General features: G+C 43.7%; 1 protein-coding gene across 1 annotated transcript in view; it reads right to left on the reverse strand.

Moving 5' to 3' along the window:
* The window catches only part of CUL3 (cullin 3), a 54,060-nt gene extending 52,894 nt beyond the window's left edge, over positions 1 to 1,166 (reverse strand). Inside the window, exon 1 of the mRNA XM_071566114.1 lies at positions 739 to 1,166. Within this exon, the coding sequence (XP_071422215.1) occupies positions 739 to 804 (66 nt within the window). The 5' untranslated portion in view covers positions 805 to 1,166. The remainder of the gene's footprint in view (positions 1 to 738) is intronic.
* Positions 1,167 to 16,936: the final 15,770 nt, after the last annotated feature.

Below are 16,936 nucleotides of genomic sequence, written 5' to 3' on the forward strand. Positions count from 1 at the left end.
TTCTTTTTAACATCCACTCTACTGAACACAGACACACTTCCTGGCCATCCTCTGGCAGACTGAGGCTTTTCTGTTTCTCTTGTTCTGCAACGCCATTACTCGTGCTGTAGTTGTTACTCTGTTGTAAGCTTTAATTGACCCAACTGTCAAAACACAGCCAGCATTACGGCACTTTGAATTAATAATCTGGCTCCTTCCCCTCTGGAACTCAAAGGGAAGGGACGCTCACGGCTCTGCCGAACCTGCACCGAAGTTACCTATGCCTACATGTTTATAGTAACACCTTCCGAACCAGCTGGCACTGTGCCACCTAAATCGTATAATCATAAGACTTATGGCCTCTTTTACGGAGTGGAGAGCGAAATAAATTCTCCAAAAGGAAACTCTGCAGAAGACACAAATAAATACTCCCCCTCCCCGCCTCCCTCCCCCTTCCGGGGCTAACTAATTTTGTTGATGTAGGCGGTATAACCTTCGGCTCCTTCTTTGAGGCCTTTTCCTTGAAAACAAAGAAACCAGCACCCACCGCCCCCTCCCCAAAGCCGTGCGTGCATTTTCGTAATTGATTTGTTTGGCTGATGAGGGAGCGGGACGACACCCGCGGGGCGCAGCTCCCCCGCCTGCCCCCCGAGCAGCTCCCCGAGGGGCAGTCCCGCGGCTCTGCCGGGGTGCCCGGGGCGCTGACAGCGCACGGCGGGGCGGCGGGGCCTGCGGAGGCCGCCCGGGCCCGGTACTCACGGGGAAGGCTCGGATCCGCATCTTGGTGTCCTTCCGGCTGCCCGTCCCCTTGCTCAGGTTCGACATCTTCGGGCCCTGGGGAAGCGCGGGGGGCGGCGGGCCCGGGGAGGGGGGGGAGGCCGCCGGCGACCTTCGCTGCGGGTGCGGCCCCCGGGGGTGCGCGGCGGGCGCGGGGGCCGGGCCGGGCCGGGCGGGGGCGGCAGCGGAGGCGGCGGCGCGGGCCGCTCGCTCCGGTGGCGGCGCTTCCTTCAGCCTCCGCCGCGATGGCGGACAAACATCGCTCACTGCGCAGGGTCGGGCGCCCCCCCGCTTCCCTTCCTTCCCTTCTCTTCCTTCCCTTCCTCTCCTTCCCTTCCCGTGCGTCCCTCCCTCCCACCGCCCGGCGCTCTCGGATCGGATCCGGCCGCGGCGGGGCGGGGGCGGGGGGAGGCCTCCTCGCCGCTCTCGCGACGCTTCCTCAGCTCTCGCGAGACGTGTCCGCCCCCCCGCTCCGGCGGGCTGTGGGCGGGGCGGGGAGCGCGGGGAAGGCGCGCGCGAGGGGAGGGCGCCGCTGATTGGCGGGGAGCGGCGGCGCGCGGCGGGGGCGGGTCCGGGGAGCGGGGCCAGGAGGGGTGACCCGGGACGGCGAGTCCGAGGCCGGCGGGGGGCAGACCCGGACAGAGGGTCCATAGCACGGGGACACGGGGCTGGGACAGACCCGGACAGCGGGTCCATAGCACGGGGACACGGGGCTGGGACAGACCCGGACAGAGGGTCCATAGCACGGGGACACGGGGCTGGGACAGACCCGGACAGCGGGTCCATAGCACGGGGACACGGGGCTGGGACAGACCCGGACAGCGGGTCCATAGCACGGGGACACGGGGCTGGGACAGACCCGGACAGTGGGTCCATAGCACGGGGACACGGGGCTGGGACAGACCCGGATAGCGGGTCCATAGCACGGGGACACGGGGCTGGGACAGACCCGGATAGCGGGTCCATAGCACGGGGACACGGGGCTGGGACAGACCCGGATAGCGGGTCCATAGCACGGGGACACGGGGCTGGGACAGACCCGGATAGTGGGTCCATAGCACGGGGACACGGGGCTGGGACAGACCCGGACAGCGGGTCCATAGCACGGGGACACGGGGCTGGGACAGACCCGGATAGCGGGTCCATAGCACGGGGACACGGGGCTGGGACAGACCCGGATAGCGGGTCCATAGCACGGGGACACGGGGCTGGGACAGACCCGGACAGCGGGTCCATAGCACACGGACACGGGGCGGGGACACACTAAGGCAGCGGGTCCCTGCCTGGCCGGGGCACAGGATCATCGGGACTGGGAGAGACCTTCGGAGCATCCAGCCCGACCCACCACTCTGCACCACGGCTAAAGCCATTAAACCAGATGACCCAGGGCCAGGTCCAGACGCCTCTTAAAACACCTCCATGGATGGCCACTCCACCGCCTCCCTGGGCAACCTATTCCAATGCCCGACCAATCCCTGCTTGTTGGGCTTTGTGGCGGATGTTTCATCAGGTTTAAAGTGCAGGTTTGGGCACGGGGCACGGCCCCGGCTGGGCAGGCACCGGGCTGGGCACTGCTGGAGACGGAACGGCAATGCCTTCCTCTTCCCTGCCCTTGGAAGTCCCCCGGCTGCCAGTGCTGCCCCTGTGAAGCGTGTCAGCTCAGTTGGGTCGCAGGTGATGCAGGCGTAGGTGTTGATGCTCCTGCTCACAGGGGCCGGGATGCAGGGCAGGAGCGTGTATTGATGCCCTGTGTCTGTCACAGTGCATGCCTGAGAAATGACGGTGCCACCTGAGGCAACACTTACATGTGCCCAGACCTAAATATAGGACGTTCAGCAAAGGGCAGTTGCTGTGGAAGGGAAGAATGTTTAGAAAAGGTTACATTCTGTAAGTTTGCGGTGTGGCATCTCTGAAAGTAAGGCTGGTCAGACAGAAAAATATACAGGTCCCAGACACCAGGGAACTGACTGAAAAGTTAGTGGATTTTGAAATTGAAATCTGGGTCAAAACATGTCTTGCTAAAGATTCCCCAGAGGAAGTGTGTGGCTTAGTCAGGAAGAGAATTTCTTTCCGGTGACTCTTAAACCAGACTCTGAATACCAGGGCATCTTGTGATGTACATTTTGCATCCAGCTCCATGTACCTCCATCATTGCCGTTTTCCTACAGGTGCCTGCACTCTGCACATGCCCTCAGGACACAGAAGCAAAATACGTTCTCTGAGCTGGTTTGCCTTCTGTAACAGTAATGTCATCAGTTTAGTCTCTTTTTTTACAAACAATTCCCATTGGGATGATGTGTGTTCACAAACAACATTTTTTAATCTTCTGATCGGAATTAAGTACATACGCCTAGAGTAGGTTTATATAACAGCAACACAATAAACAACAATTGCAACATGACTGTGCAATAGGAACTAGTCCTTTTCAAAATTACAGTATAGTCCAAATGCAGATGAAACAAAGATGAGATGAGAAAGATTGCCAGTTGTTACTATGAAGAATATGGCTTACACATTGTTTAAATAGAAATTCAATCTCATTTCTCCTTCGAAGTACTTCCTTTGCCAAGTGAGGACAACCTCTTATGCTAATATGGAGGGGTTTTCCAATTCCATGACAGTTAATATCAAGTAATTTGAAAAGGTTTAACTTTGACTCTTCTAAAAAGAGTTTGCAAAACTAAAGTAAAAGCCAATCTGTACTGAAACACAGAGTTTCCATTTTGAAAATGTTACAAGAGTACTTTTCAACAAATTAGTGCTGTTTTCAAAACCCCAAACCTTCCCCACAAACCATGTTTGAGGAACTGGCATTTCTTCTTTCAATAAAGAAGAAAAAGAACAACTTTTACCTTACCCATTACTGCAGATTGCTCTAGATTAACTTCTCTAATTACTGCTTCTATACTTCCTGATACAGGCCTTATGCTTAAAACAGCCCTGGACCACCAGCCTATTGCCTTCTCTTCATCTAAGTTGCTATTAATGCACATTTTTTTACCTGAAAGTGAAAGAATGCTGACTCATCCTCAGCCACTGTTCAGTTCAGCACAAACACTCAATAAAAAAATAAAATTATGCTCCTACCAAGTCATCTCAATTGTCATGTCAAATAGCTTTATTTTATGTGTGGGCTTATAGCTACCACACACTAGCACAAGTACAATGATAGTTCTAACTTCATTTCTGAATTTGCAGTCTGAGCTTTCTTTTTGTGCATATTTATGATCCCATGGGTCATATCTGCTATCCACAAACTCCTCCGTGGCTCCTCCCTTCATGTCTGAGGTCTGTTCTGTGACTGTCCAAGGTGGAGACTATTATTTTTAAGTGTAAATTTTCTCTTTCCATACATAATGTACAAAATAAGGTTTCACTGAAAATTAGCCTTTGAGCTTACTCAGAGAACTAATTTAGATGTTTGTTAAGTGCTTATAATGTTAAAGCCAGAAGGAAGATGGGCAAGTGGAGGACAGATTAGCATAGGAAGAGGCTTAACTGGGTCATCCCAGCTATCTCCCATAAATCTCATGTTCTCCTGGTAGTCCAGCCATCAGGTAACGGTTCTTGTGCACAGGAGTGGTCGCCCTTGTTGGAAAGTTTGTATCAGTGCACTGCAGCAGCCTTCAACCCATCTTAGTGTTTTTAATTTTTTTCTGAGGTCCTATCAGTCTTCTACTTTAGATACTGATGATATCCCTAAATAAAAGGACACACAGAATATCTCCACCAGAATGACATGTCACTGTCTTTCTGTCAGCACAAGAAGCATTGACATGTGTATCTTGAAGATTACAGCAAATCTTTAATTATTTAAACACTGGTTTTATAATCTGATTTACACCTTAATTTAAAATCTTAATCTTGTAAAAATGTATAATCTTAATTCTGTGAAGGACATCAGAAATTTTAGAATGTTAAGTGCACATTACATTAGAATAAATCTAAATTCACATTTTTATAATTAGACCCTTAAAAGCTTTAAAAATCTTTAAAAGAACATAGTTCTTTTTTAATTTCCAGAAAATGTGCTCAATATACCTAAGAAAATATGATTTCTTTATTTCAAATGGTGACTTTTTGCTTGATAGGTCTTAATTGTCCTTCATCAAAAGCCAAGAACCAGGACTTTTTTTTAAGGTAACCATCCTTTCCAAGGAATCATACATACATATTCTCATGTCTTCCTTACCTAGTTCCTCGCCCCTGCAACCATAAGTAATATTTGCCTACTGAAATACAAAAGCATCAAAAAAAAGTATTTCTATCACAGCAGGAAATAAAATGACCACATCCTGGTCTGCAGAGCACCTAAAACTGCAGACACAAAGTAAGCATTGCAGGCCTTGAACTCACTCTCAGGTCAAAAGAAAAGAAACAGAATAGCTTTGCTTATATGGTAGGGAAAACAGTCAGATCCCCGTCTGTAAAGCCCAGAATCCGGGGGGGAGAGAAGGAAGGGGTACCCACTCTGTTTTTTTTGCTTTTTTTTTCTGTAAGTGCCTGCATCACTTTGCATATGATGGTTGCTTTCAGATTTGTGTGGCTGATATATGACACAGTAACCACATGTATAAGACAGTTCCCTCACTTCCTCATGTTACTGTTTTGGAAGATATAGTAAACAAATCATTCCTTTAATCACAATTCCTGCAACCCAAAGAAGAATGTGTGTACATATTTTTAATAATTTCAAGGCATAGTGTTTCACATAATTTCTATCCCTTCAGAAACTTCTTCCTTTATTTCCTATAAGTCCTGAATGAAGAAAAAGCTTGTTTTTATTCTCCTCTGTTACTGCTTCAGAGGATTAGGCAGAGGTATAATTCACCATAATAAAGCTATCTGCATTTCAGGTGCATTTGTAAATTTGGAGTTTTTTATTGGTTTTGGTTTTTTTTAAACTCATTTCTTCCTTCTATGGAAATAACATGGTTGGGGTTTTTTTTGTTTTTTTTTTTTTTTTTTTGTTTTGTTTGGTTTTTTTTTTAGGTTTGGGGTCTTTTTTGGCATGTTGGAGACATTAGGGGTGGCTGAGAGGCCTGGGGGTGCAGTGAAAGGGTGTGGGGCAGCAATACAAGAAGGAAAACAAACAGCAAAATGTTATTTGCTTGCTCCTTCATGGAAAATTGTTGCTTGGAACATGTGGCTGGGCTGTTTAAATTTAATTTCTGTTGCATTTAAATGCCACCACAAACAGAGTAAATGTTAAAAGATGACAGTCTAAACAGTTTAAACAGCTTCAAAATTAAATCAGATTAAATTACTTTCAAATATTTTTCAAGCAGGAAGAAAAAGAGGTGTTCAGGTGTTATCTCAACACTATTTTTTCTATTACTGACCTGACTGACACACAAACCCCTTGCTGGTGGGCACAGCTTAACCCAGGCTCTTTCTTACAGCCTTGTATCTCTTTTCATCCCATCAGCCAACCCAACAACAGGCTCCACCACCACTGGTTGCACAAGATCTGCCTCTAGCACCGACAGAGTCAGAGTGAACTGTTTACAGGCAGCGTGCTGAGGACTGGCAGGAGAGATGATGAGGTTGCTGTAATAAGCACATCATGTAGTGGCACATTTCAAAAACAGGTCTAACCAGACAATGCACATAATAACCAAAATTAATGCTGTCCAACCAGCACTGGCTTCCCTTTTAGTACCTGACCCACTTCAAGATTGTTGGAATAATACTGAAGTTCTTAACAGACTAAGTCAAGTCTCAGTTCAAGTGCAAACTCACATGTCTAAGGCGTCTTTAACAGTGATCTTGCATAACGTAACTGCAAAGGACATGAGCAAACTGATGGCCTGTAATTCACCAGCACTGCAGCTTCTCTTATGGCAGCAGTGGCTGTAAGAACTGTACCACTGACTTCTTTCACACCCTGACTTGGTCATGTCGAGCACTGACTGGGGCAGTACCCTCCAGCAACATGAATACCTTTGTCCTCCACTGGGACTGCTACAACAGGGGAGGCTCTCACATCAAGAACAGGCAGACTTTTAGATTACAGTCCGATTTTCTAGCTGTGAAACCACTGCTTCATGGTCAAGTGGAGAGTTTAAACAGGCTTTCAGTAGTGGGACAGGAGATTTGGTTGGAACAAATTTTATGATCAGGGCTAATGTTAGAAAAAAAATCATGCTGCAGCAGTTGCAACCAACAGTGAAAGCTGCAGCAATGCTGTTAGACAAACAGCTAAGTTTCAGAAACTTTTCCTGTCACATCACAACAATCTGCTCTTAGAGATGAACACGTGTGTACATATTGTGTCAGAAGACAGAGCCTCAAAAAGCCAGCTGATTCAAAACACTCAAGGCAAATTTTCAGGAAAAAAAAACTAGTTTCTGTTAGAAATCATGGAAGAATATACTGTGCACTGAGCCAAGTAAAAAGGCTGCACCAGTACCATCATACTACACAAACACCTACCAAAAGCTTAGGAGTGACCTGATCTTGGCATATAAAGCACCCACGTGGGAAAGTGGTTTCTGAGAGTACTGCCATTTAAATCAAGTAGGAAAAGACAGCCCAACAAATTGGTTGGAAACTGAAGCAAGATCAAAAACAATGCAACACCAAAGATAATTATTCCTTACAACTATTTATCTACATATGTGAGAGATCCTTCATTATTCAACCTGTCAAATGAAGCTTAGTAACTTGCTAAATACCAAGTCAGAGTCCAAATGAGTTCAGTCAGGACTAGCCAGTAATGTCACGTTCTTCCAGAAGCTCTGGATTTACTGAGGCACTCACTTCAGTAGTAATACCATCAGCAACCATTGGCACCATCTGCAGATGTGGGTGGGTAATGTAGCCTTTTGGGAGCATTTACTCAGCACACACAACGCTGGTGGAGAAGGTCTGAGATGGCTGACAAATTTTTATTCTTATGAGCTCTAGTGTCTTCCTAACAATTCAGTTTCTGTGGGACTGGAGGAAGTTGCTTTGAAGGTTGAGGGAGAAACACATTTCACATTTTTCACGGTTGCACTCACCAGAGATTACTTTATTTGGGGCTGTTAGTGACTTTCACGCCTCAACTATTTTGACGTTTCCTGTTTGCTAAGTGACAGAGGATTGCTTGGCTTGCATACTTAAAGTCCCTGTACATTTTGGGCTTTTCACAATGAGGTAAAAACTCTAGGTTTCTCACATGGGATTTTTTTTCTTCTAAAATACATGCACTGTTTCAAAAATTAGTTCTAGCCAGATACAGTTTGCATCCTTTCCAAGTCCTTTACAGTGCCACAGAAAGCCTTGAGCAGCAAAGTGGTTAATCTCCAGTTTCAGGTCAGGTATTTAGTGGAGAAGCAGCTGTGCCAGTTTTAGATGTGAACAACATTGAGGTGTTTGTCATCGCTTTGCAGCAGCTGTGCAGTCAGCCCCATGACAGAGTGTTTAAATTCCAGTGGAAAGTCAGGTGGGTAAATTCACATCACTCCTACCAGCACTTACTAACCTGCTGCCTTTGCACTGAAACACGTGATGAGTGCCCAGATGATTTATTGTGACATCTAAGCTGTACCAGGAAGAGGGTGATTTCCAGTTTATGGCTGGGAATGGACATTTCTACAATGACCATGTGACTGTGGCTTCAGAAAATAGTCATTATTTTACAGACAGCTGGTAAACATCCTCTTCCAGACCTGGTTCTGCAGGCTAAAGATGCCAGGCATCTGGAACAAGCATTCCCAGAAACCAGGGCTCTCCTTGTAGCTCACTGAATTGGAATTGTGCTACTGTTTTCTTAATCTGCCTGAGACAAAGCATACTGGTTGGTGCAAGCCCGCCTTTGTCAGCTGTTTGAACTGACCCAGCAGAACTCACCTGAAACAGAGTAGCGTGCATTTATTCCCCTGGACGCACCTTTTTGGCAGAGTGGTGCTGGTGCTGACTCCTGCCTATGGTGAAAATGCAAAACTGGAGGTAGAGGGAACAAGACTTTCAGCGGTCACAGAGGTTTTCAAAATAGTAATGGCCCATTTTTTAAGTTTTGCTTAAAAAACGTGAAAGATCCATGAAAAACACAACTGTCCTTCAGCCCTTAAACAGCTCTCAACTAATAAGGTTGAGTTCAAAGCAAAAAGTGATCTTTTAACAGATTATATACCATGACAATAAATTCAGACGAGATGCCTCTTTAAACCGTAAGATTATTGCTACTATCTTTGCTACACTCTTATCTAAGAGCCAACAAACAGTACTTATATCTGGCACTAGGATGAGCACAAAAAATAGACAATCTTCTACAAAAAGGCTTGCAAATGATACAGGTAAGGCAGGTTATGGGAAAGATGTGGTGGGAAGGAAGGTATGTTTTCAGGAATGGGATTATGGTTTTTGGACTTTCAGTCTGAAAGGAGGCCTAATGCAAATGAAAGGGGAATAAAAGATCACATACCAGATATCTTGAACCTGGTGTGAACATGCGTGAAATCACTTATGTATGCATATGTCTCTTTTGCAGGGAGTCCAGTCAGCTTGGCAAAGCAGGCCCATGTGTGCTGAGCCTGGCTTTTTGAAAAGTCATGACATGAATGCAAGATAAAAATAAACTTTTGATACCAATGAGTTATTTGTATGACCTTCAGGAAATACCTAAACAAATAACATCCTTGGTGAGAAGGAGTGGTATCAATACTTGGAAGCACAGACCAACTCCCATGAAATGGGAAAGTGAAAGACAAAGTGCAGAAAAAAACATGGACAAAGATCTACATGCACTAGAGTAAAAATCTTTATGCATGACCATTTGCCCAGGATGGATATATTAGATGTATGGCCAAATCTTCCTAGCATGAATGCAGTGTATTAAGAAAAGTTCACTGTTACTGATGTACTTTACACAAGCCTGCTGTGCTGACTTAAAGAGAAAAAAAGATATTTGAGCAAAGAATGACACATTTCCCAAGTGATACTAAGGTTGGCAATCACAGTCATTAGTGCCTCACTCTAACCCAAATTCTTTCTAGGGATTGAAATCAGCTGTGGCCAGATCTTAAGGTTTATTTGGCTCCAACTACAAGGCTAGGGGATGCTTTATTCATGTCATTACTAAAATCACTACTTCCATTTAAAATGCTGTCAGACAGTCTGCAGATTCTGCCCACATAGTATAAGCCAAGCAATATTCCTCAAATGAGCTGCATTGCACATAGCATTCTTGAAAATCAATTTTTATTGCATATACCATCAATATTTCTTAATTTGAGTAAACAGCAAGTTCAATACCCCTGTAAAAAAATCTGAATCTGTAAAACACTTCTCTTTCAATACAGAGAGAGAATACTAGTAGTAATTTTAAAACAGGCAATAAGAATTATTTCTGGAATATAATTATCTTCTCAGTTCAGTGGGATCCTGCCAATGTCTAGCTGGGAGTGGGGGGACAAAAAAATTCCTACCAATTGCTTAACTATAATTCCCCTCATCAACTTTTCTGGTTCTTCTAATCGAGAAATTTTAACATCTAGGGATAGGTAGATGTTATTATAAGAAGCCTTCTTCGTCCAGTAATATGGATTCAGTTACATGCTTCATTACTTTCTATTGGTTTCATGAGTGTAGTATAAAAAAAAACAAACAACAAAAAGGAGGTGAAAATGCAAACCAAATACAATCTTCTGGCATTTTCCAAATGTATACAAATGTACTGAGCAGGATTTCATTTTTTTTCCCTTTCATTTTCTTGAACATAATCTTTGATCCACACACTCAGAGTTCTTCACAAAAGGCTGGTGTTCTTTTGTGACCTTGCCATCAATTCACCTGCCTTTAAGAAGGCCCTTAATTAACTTGCAAGGGTTTGGGTTCACCTTAGCCAGAGACCTTTCAGAATTCTCCTCCTCAAAGATTTCCAGTTTTATTTTTTAAATCAAGTAAGCCTCTTAGTAGAACACGAATTTAACAAATGTGCGCATTAATGAAGTGGGATGAATGTTAACTGCAAACCTTGTCTCTAGTACCAGATTGTTCAGGAAAACAGAAGCAAGTAGATTCTAGGGTAGTCCTGAGGTGTTTTAGAAGTAACAGGAGCAACGCTTGTGCTACTTTAGCCATTTCTTTGTTGAAATGCTATCACAGTTTAGAAACTTCTAGACATCAGGCAACAGTTCAGCAAATCTCTCTTAGTTTGCAGATTTCTTAAAGGCAAGAATGCCAAAGAGTTTTCTTCTGCCAAATTAGGAAAAGTCAGCCAAATGGAAAGGTGTAAATCCTGTCCTCTTGTGTCCCCAGTGTCTCTTGCTGTTCTCAGGGCCTGGCAAAGATTATTGGAGTTGCCTGCTATTGTAAAGAGCAGGAGACATAATGCCAGCTTCTAAATTAAACAAACAAAAATCCTTTTCCTGTTAACTTTTAAAGTCATGTATATTTCTTTCACACCTAGTGCTCAATACATGGTCTTATTTAAGTGGGTGGCTGGAAAAGTACCAAAGAGTTATACATGCCTACATTGCCAATAGAAAGACTGCATTTTTGAATGCAGGATTTATGAAGATATCCCCCACTCCATCTCTGGGCCAGCTGGGCTATCAGAACTTGGGAAGATTTTTAACAAGAGTGGAAAGTCCTAAAGATCATTTCACAAGCCCCATCAGCCTGATGCTGGGCCAGTTGCCATAGCAGAAACATGTCTAAAGAATTTTTTGATTAGTTAAAAGGATGATTCATTTAATTGTAGATTTTCACTGAGGGAGGGTAGCATGTGTTTGGATTTTTGGTTTGGTTTGGTTTTTTAATTTATTTTTTATTTAATGCCAGTTTCATATTTCAGAACTGCCCTGACTTCAAGGATTTATCCTAATGAACAGACATACCTTATTCAAATACATCTGTTACCCTTAATAACATATTCAAAACACTTCTTCACCATGGGTAAAAGACCACATATACAAACGCATTTCTGAAATGGGAGAAATTATTTAAAATGATTGTTTACTGGAGTTTTTGTAATGTATAGCTGGCACATCCTATACAGGAGCTGTGGTATTACTTACCATGCAAACTTGTGTCCCAGTAAATGAAGTAATTTTTTTCCTACAAGTTGCTTTTTTCCTACAAATTTCCAGTTGTAGGAAAGCAGCCAGGAGGATGGGAGGAGCATCAAAATCTAGCTCTGCATACCTTCTGCCAAACTCCTAAAAAACTCTGATGATCTGAAGAAGGCTAAATAGCTGAAAAATACACGTGATGAAACAGGTTCAATTCTTTCTATGGGGAACAACGTTAATTTTCTAGTCACATGTCTCCAGAGCCCAAACCATTGAAACTTTCTCTCTCTCTCTTTGTGTCCTCTCCCACTTCTTTTTCATAGATATTCATCACCAAAAATACCCAACCAAGCCAGCCTTCCCTGCACAGAAATCTACACCATACCAATCAACATAACTCTGCCAAGCTCTTCCCATGCATTTCAGCATTAGATTATGACATTATTTTTAGAATTTTTCCTTCTGATTGAAGCTCTTTGTACCAGTGTCTGGGACTCCCTGCTCTTGGGTGAGCTGTCTCAGCCATCAAGGTCTGTGGAACTGCTGCAGTGCTGAATGCAAACCAGAGCAAGGCAGGAGGCTCTCATTGCTGCAAAGGTGTTCTTGTGCCAGAAGTTTTACTTTAAAATATATATAAATATATATTTACACACACACACCCCCTTACATACATGTGCATACATATATTTAATCTCAGTAGGGGGTTTTAGTTTGCTTACAAACAATACATAGCTTAAGAACTACTTCCTCATTCATAGCAGAGTACATATTACTGATACATATCTTGAGGAGGCCTTCTAAACTTGAAAGTCCAACATTTAATTAAAAACTAATACGCCTTTCAGGCCTACTTGCACGAGATCCATTGGAGCCCAGTTGGTACATGTGGTGAGGCGCTGCCAAGCTGGCTGTCAGATGCACACAGGGCTTGATCACACTCACTGCTGACAGAAGCTTCATTCAAGGTCTTGTTTCTGCAGCCATAAGGAAAAAAGAGATGTCTACTTTAGGTTGGCAGGAATTTAACCATTAAAGCAGGATTTTTACTGACAGTGTTTTCTTTTCAGTATTACACGATGGGTGGAATGCAGAGGATTTCGCTGTGCATTTTAATGAAGACCTGTGGCAATGGCAGAAATTTTCATTCAAAGATTTCCCAGGCCCTACTAGAATGATTTGGCTTGAAGGATTGTGCGTCCAAACACAGAGATTACCCAATACAATCTGTTACTTTGCTGGTGCTCATTAGTCCTAGTCCTGTGAATCAAGAGCTCTGTTGGGTAATCTTAATTATATTTTTGTGACATGCATGAATTCAAAGGTTCTTCAGGATTACTTTGAGCACAAAATGGTACTGGATGGCTATTCAAGAGCTCTGCCTCATTGTCCCTTTTTAAAAGATTATGAAAGGGAATACTTGTAATGCACAAGAAGATACAGAAATTACAGGAACAATCCTGAACATTGGATGGATTTTCAGACAGTCATTCCATAAGCAGTACTTACGAAACAAGAAGAGCCCAAAGCCCAGGCAGCTTGCCTGACAGCAGTAACCTTGCTGCTTGGGGACAGTCAGTGTTTTGGCATCAGGATATTCTATTGCTGTTCCTATCTCTTTTCCCCAAAGCGTGGGAACGAAGGCATATAGCTGAGGATGTTAGCCTACATTAAAAAAAACAACCTCAAAAGGTAGTCTAATATTTCTTACTCAATTAAAAATTCTCTCACTTTAGGCAAGGAAGCAGGTAATGATATCTTCATCTTCTCTTTAATCCCATCGAAGAGATTGCTCTTTCATGTGAGAAAAGAGGTGTTGCCCTAGAATGCCAGCAAGTTCCATACATAAAACAGCATTAGAAATTTTTGTATCTGGACATGGCCACAGGGCAAAACAAGCAATGAAGCTGTTGACCTACAGGCAACAAATGGAAGTCTGGTAAATACTGGAAGTCCATGTAACTTAGAGTCTGTCATCTCAATGCCCAATCCCTTGAAAGGCTTGTCACTATAGATTTGGGTTGACTTTACATGTGATATTGCTTCCTGCATCTCTGCTTTCATCTGCAGTTAGCATTATAGTAACTAGCCCATACACGTTACTGGACAGCAGGATTATTGTTGTTTTTAATGTATTACACCATCAGGTAAGCTGTTGGGACAGAATGGCTGTACAAGTTGGAGCTAGCCTCCTCCCAATTAGCTGCTTGGTTGTTCTGCTTCTCGGTTAGAAACACATCTCTCCAGCTTTGCATTTGTACTTGCTTATTTCAGCTAACAAAAGAAGGTCCAGAGTACAGATCTCATGATCAGTAGCTCTGGAGTTACATGCTGGATCATCTCCCCTATTTCCCATTGCACTGCTCTTCTGTTTTCCCTTGGGAAATTGTGGACACCATGATTCACCTGCATTACAAGTACCACTTGTGCAAGCCTTTGAAGACAGAGTACAGCATACTCTGGGAACTGACGTTGACTTTAGACAGTGTCCAGGCCCATCAAGCAAAAATAAATTAACATTTTAAAACTAATTAAAAATAATTCTTAATCTTTTTCTCACAAAACACTGCCACTGGTAAAGTACCATGACAATTTCTGGTTCTTCGGGCTCCTCCCCATCCTGGCAGTCTTTCCCAGCAGCTTGCACATGCTGCATGCTGGGATGGCCATGCTGTGCAGCACAGATTTTCCCAGTGTGTGCCTTGTGCTTCAGAGACACCCAGCTTTTCCTTTCCCACAAGGCTACTCTGTCAGAGTAGGGAAAAGAAGAGAGAAAAGAAAGGGGGAAACTAGCCAAGCAGCAACAAAGGAGGTAAGCAAAGCCCCAGCCCGCTCCTTGAGGGGCTGCAGACAGCAGGGAGGACAAAGTTCTTCAGCAGCAGTGTGATCCTGCATGCTCTGAAACAGTGATATCCACACAAACAAATTGCAGCGTGTTTGCTGGCCATACAGGCAAAATGCAGAGTGTTGCTAAATCCGTGTTATTCCATGCAGCCAGAGGTAGCATTGCACATCTGAGCTGTAGTTTGTATTGCAGTACAGCTCCTGTTTTATATGTGCATGTACACATCATCCCACTTTTCTAATTCCACAGCCAGGTCCTACCCTAAGTCTTGTTCCCCCCGTCCCACTCCATGAAAGACCAGTATTTGGATTTCCCTGCTTTGAGCCTTACATGCATCAGTCGTGGTCAGGAAAAAACAGGAGCAAAGCTAGCATTCACACAGCAGTATGGGGTTAGTTGTACTTACAAACCATTTTTCGAAAGGCCAGTGATGTCCAGATTTGGGCAGCTTTCTGCTATGTCCAGCATGAGGACAATGCCAGTTTCTCAGTGTGTGACAAATCCACACTGGAGCATGGGACACACATACACTAATTGTCTGCTTCTGGTCCTACTGGTGGCATAGAGTTGAGCTCAAGTGGTTAAACCTGCATCTTGGACAGCTTTTACACTCTTTGTCAAGTTTGTCGTAGCTACAACTAAACTGCTTTGTCCATCTAGGGCAGAACGAGTTCAAGCGGACTAGACAGGGGTGCAGATTCTTATTCTAAACAAAATAGCCTTTCGACAAATAATTAATCTTAAAATAAGAAGGAGAAATTTGTCCCCTAGTCTTACCCAAAGACACACAATATAAAACCAGTTTTGATGAAACCAACAGGTTCAAGTCAAGAATGGAAAACACTGGTTTTGGCAAAACAAATTATGAGAGGAAAAGTCATTCTCAAGGGAAATCAATCTCAAATAGATGTAGCTCCACATTTAACATTAAAACCCTCATAATCTCCATTTTAGTATATCTAGTATTCACATCAGTGCAAAGTCAAGTACAAACCCAAAACCAGAATGAAGACTGCTACTGTCCCCAAATTAATCCAGAAGAGCTATTAAACAGCCACAGCAGAGGGCAGAAAACTGCAATACACTTTCAGTAGCTAGCTTAAGCTAGTAAGACTTTTTTTTTAACTATTGCTAGTTTTCAGAAAGGTATTTTCTGTTTCTGAAGATTAGTGTAATCAGCCACAGCAGAAGTCAGACCAACACTTTAAACTGTGTGGTGAATCTTTAAATTTAAACATCTAATGCTGGCTGTTTTGGCTATATTGTTTTGATTGGGTGGTGTGGGAAGAGGACCTTCCTAAAATACAACATAATTTCACTCCATAAAAATACAGAGGGAAATCAGAATACACAATAAACATTGGAAAGTTCACCCTTGGGTTTTCTTGGTAGCATAGAGCTTAGCTCTTCTCCTCTCTGCACTCCATCTCAACACATTGGACCTTTCAACTTTATTCATTGTTTATTGAATCAAAAGGGGTGCTTTAAGACAGAAAGGAAAATTATGGAGACTTTGGGGTAATCCTCTGAAGGGATTGCCAGGGTGACAGCCACTCCCCTATCACATGATGCAGTTGCCCTCCAAGTGTCTCGCTAGTCAGGTGCTGGTTAGATCATCACCAACACCTCCAGTTTCCTAAGGGGAGATCATAAAGGAGATTGCAGCTGTAGGCAAAGACATAGGAAACACAGGGCTACCTCCAACTACTTCTTACTACTGCTATCAGCTAGTCTGTATCTCAGTTTCTTATTCCATCAGCTCACCCTATACACCACAGACAGGTGGGTCACTTGAATTCTCCAGTTAAGCCCTTACCTCATGTATAGCCCATTACAAAAAATAAAGCTGCTCTAACGATGAACAAGCACCTATCACCTTCCTCACTCCTGATCACAGCATTTCTCCCTGTGCAGAAGGAATAGGAACCTTCATCCCACTGTGCACAGAACAGGCACTTCATGCTTTCAGTCTTCCTTTTCCTTTCACTTCACTAGAATCTAAATTTCTTCCTTAGAACTCACATCATTTAAACCCGTTAGCTATTCTGGCTTAAACGTTTATAAACTCCTGGTTAACAGCCCTTTGACTTGACAAATCAAGTTTCCTTAGAGTTCCTTAGCTGCCTCTCTCAGCTGTTCGGACCCCTCTTGTATTACCATCACAGATTTCCACCCGAATTTTACAGCAGAGCTTACCACTCCGTATTTAGAATTCCTTACTTACTTTCAAACTTCTCTTGCTTAAGCAAGGGAATTTTTTCTATACTTCTTCCTTTTCCCAAAGTGCATTGTTATTTAACTCAGGTCCAATTCTTCTTGGGGATCATGGGAGCTGTAG

The sequence above is a fragment of the Pithys albifrons genome, chromosome 11, assembly GCF_047495875.1.
Source record: "Pithys albifrons albifrons isolate INPA30051 chromosome 11, PitAlb_v1, whole genome shotgun sequence".
Classification (NCBI taxonomy): domain Eukaryota; kingdom Metazoa; phylum Chordata; class Aves; order Passeriformes; family Thamnophilidae; genus Pithys; species Pithys albifrons.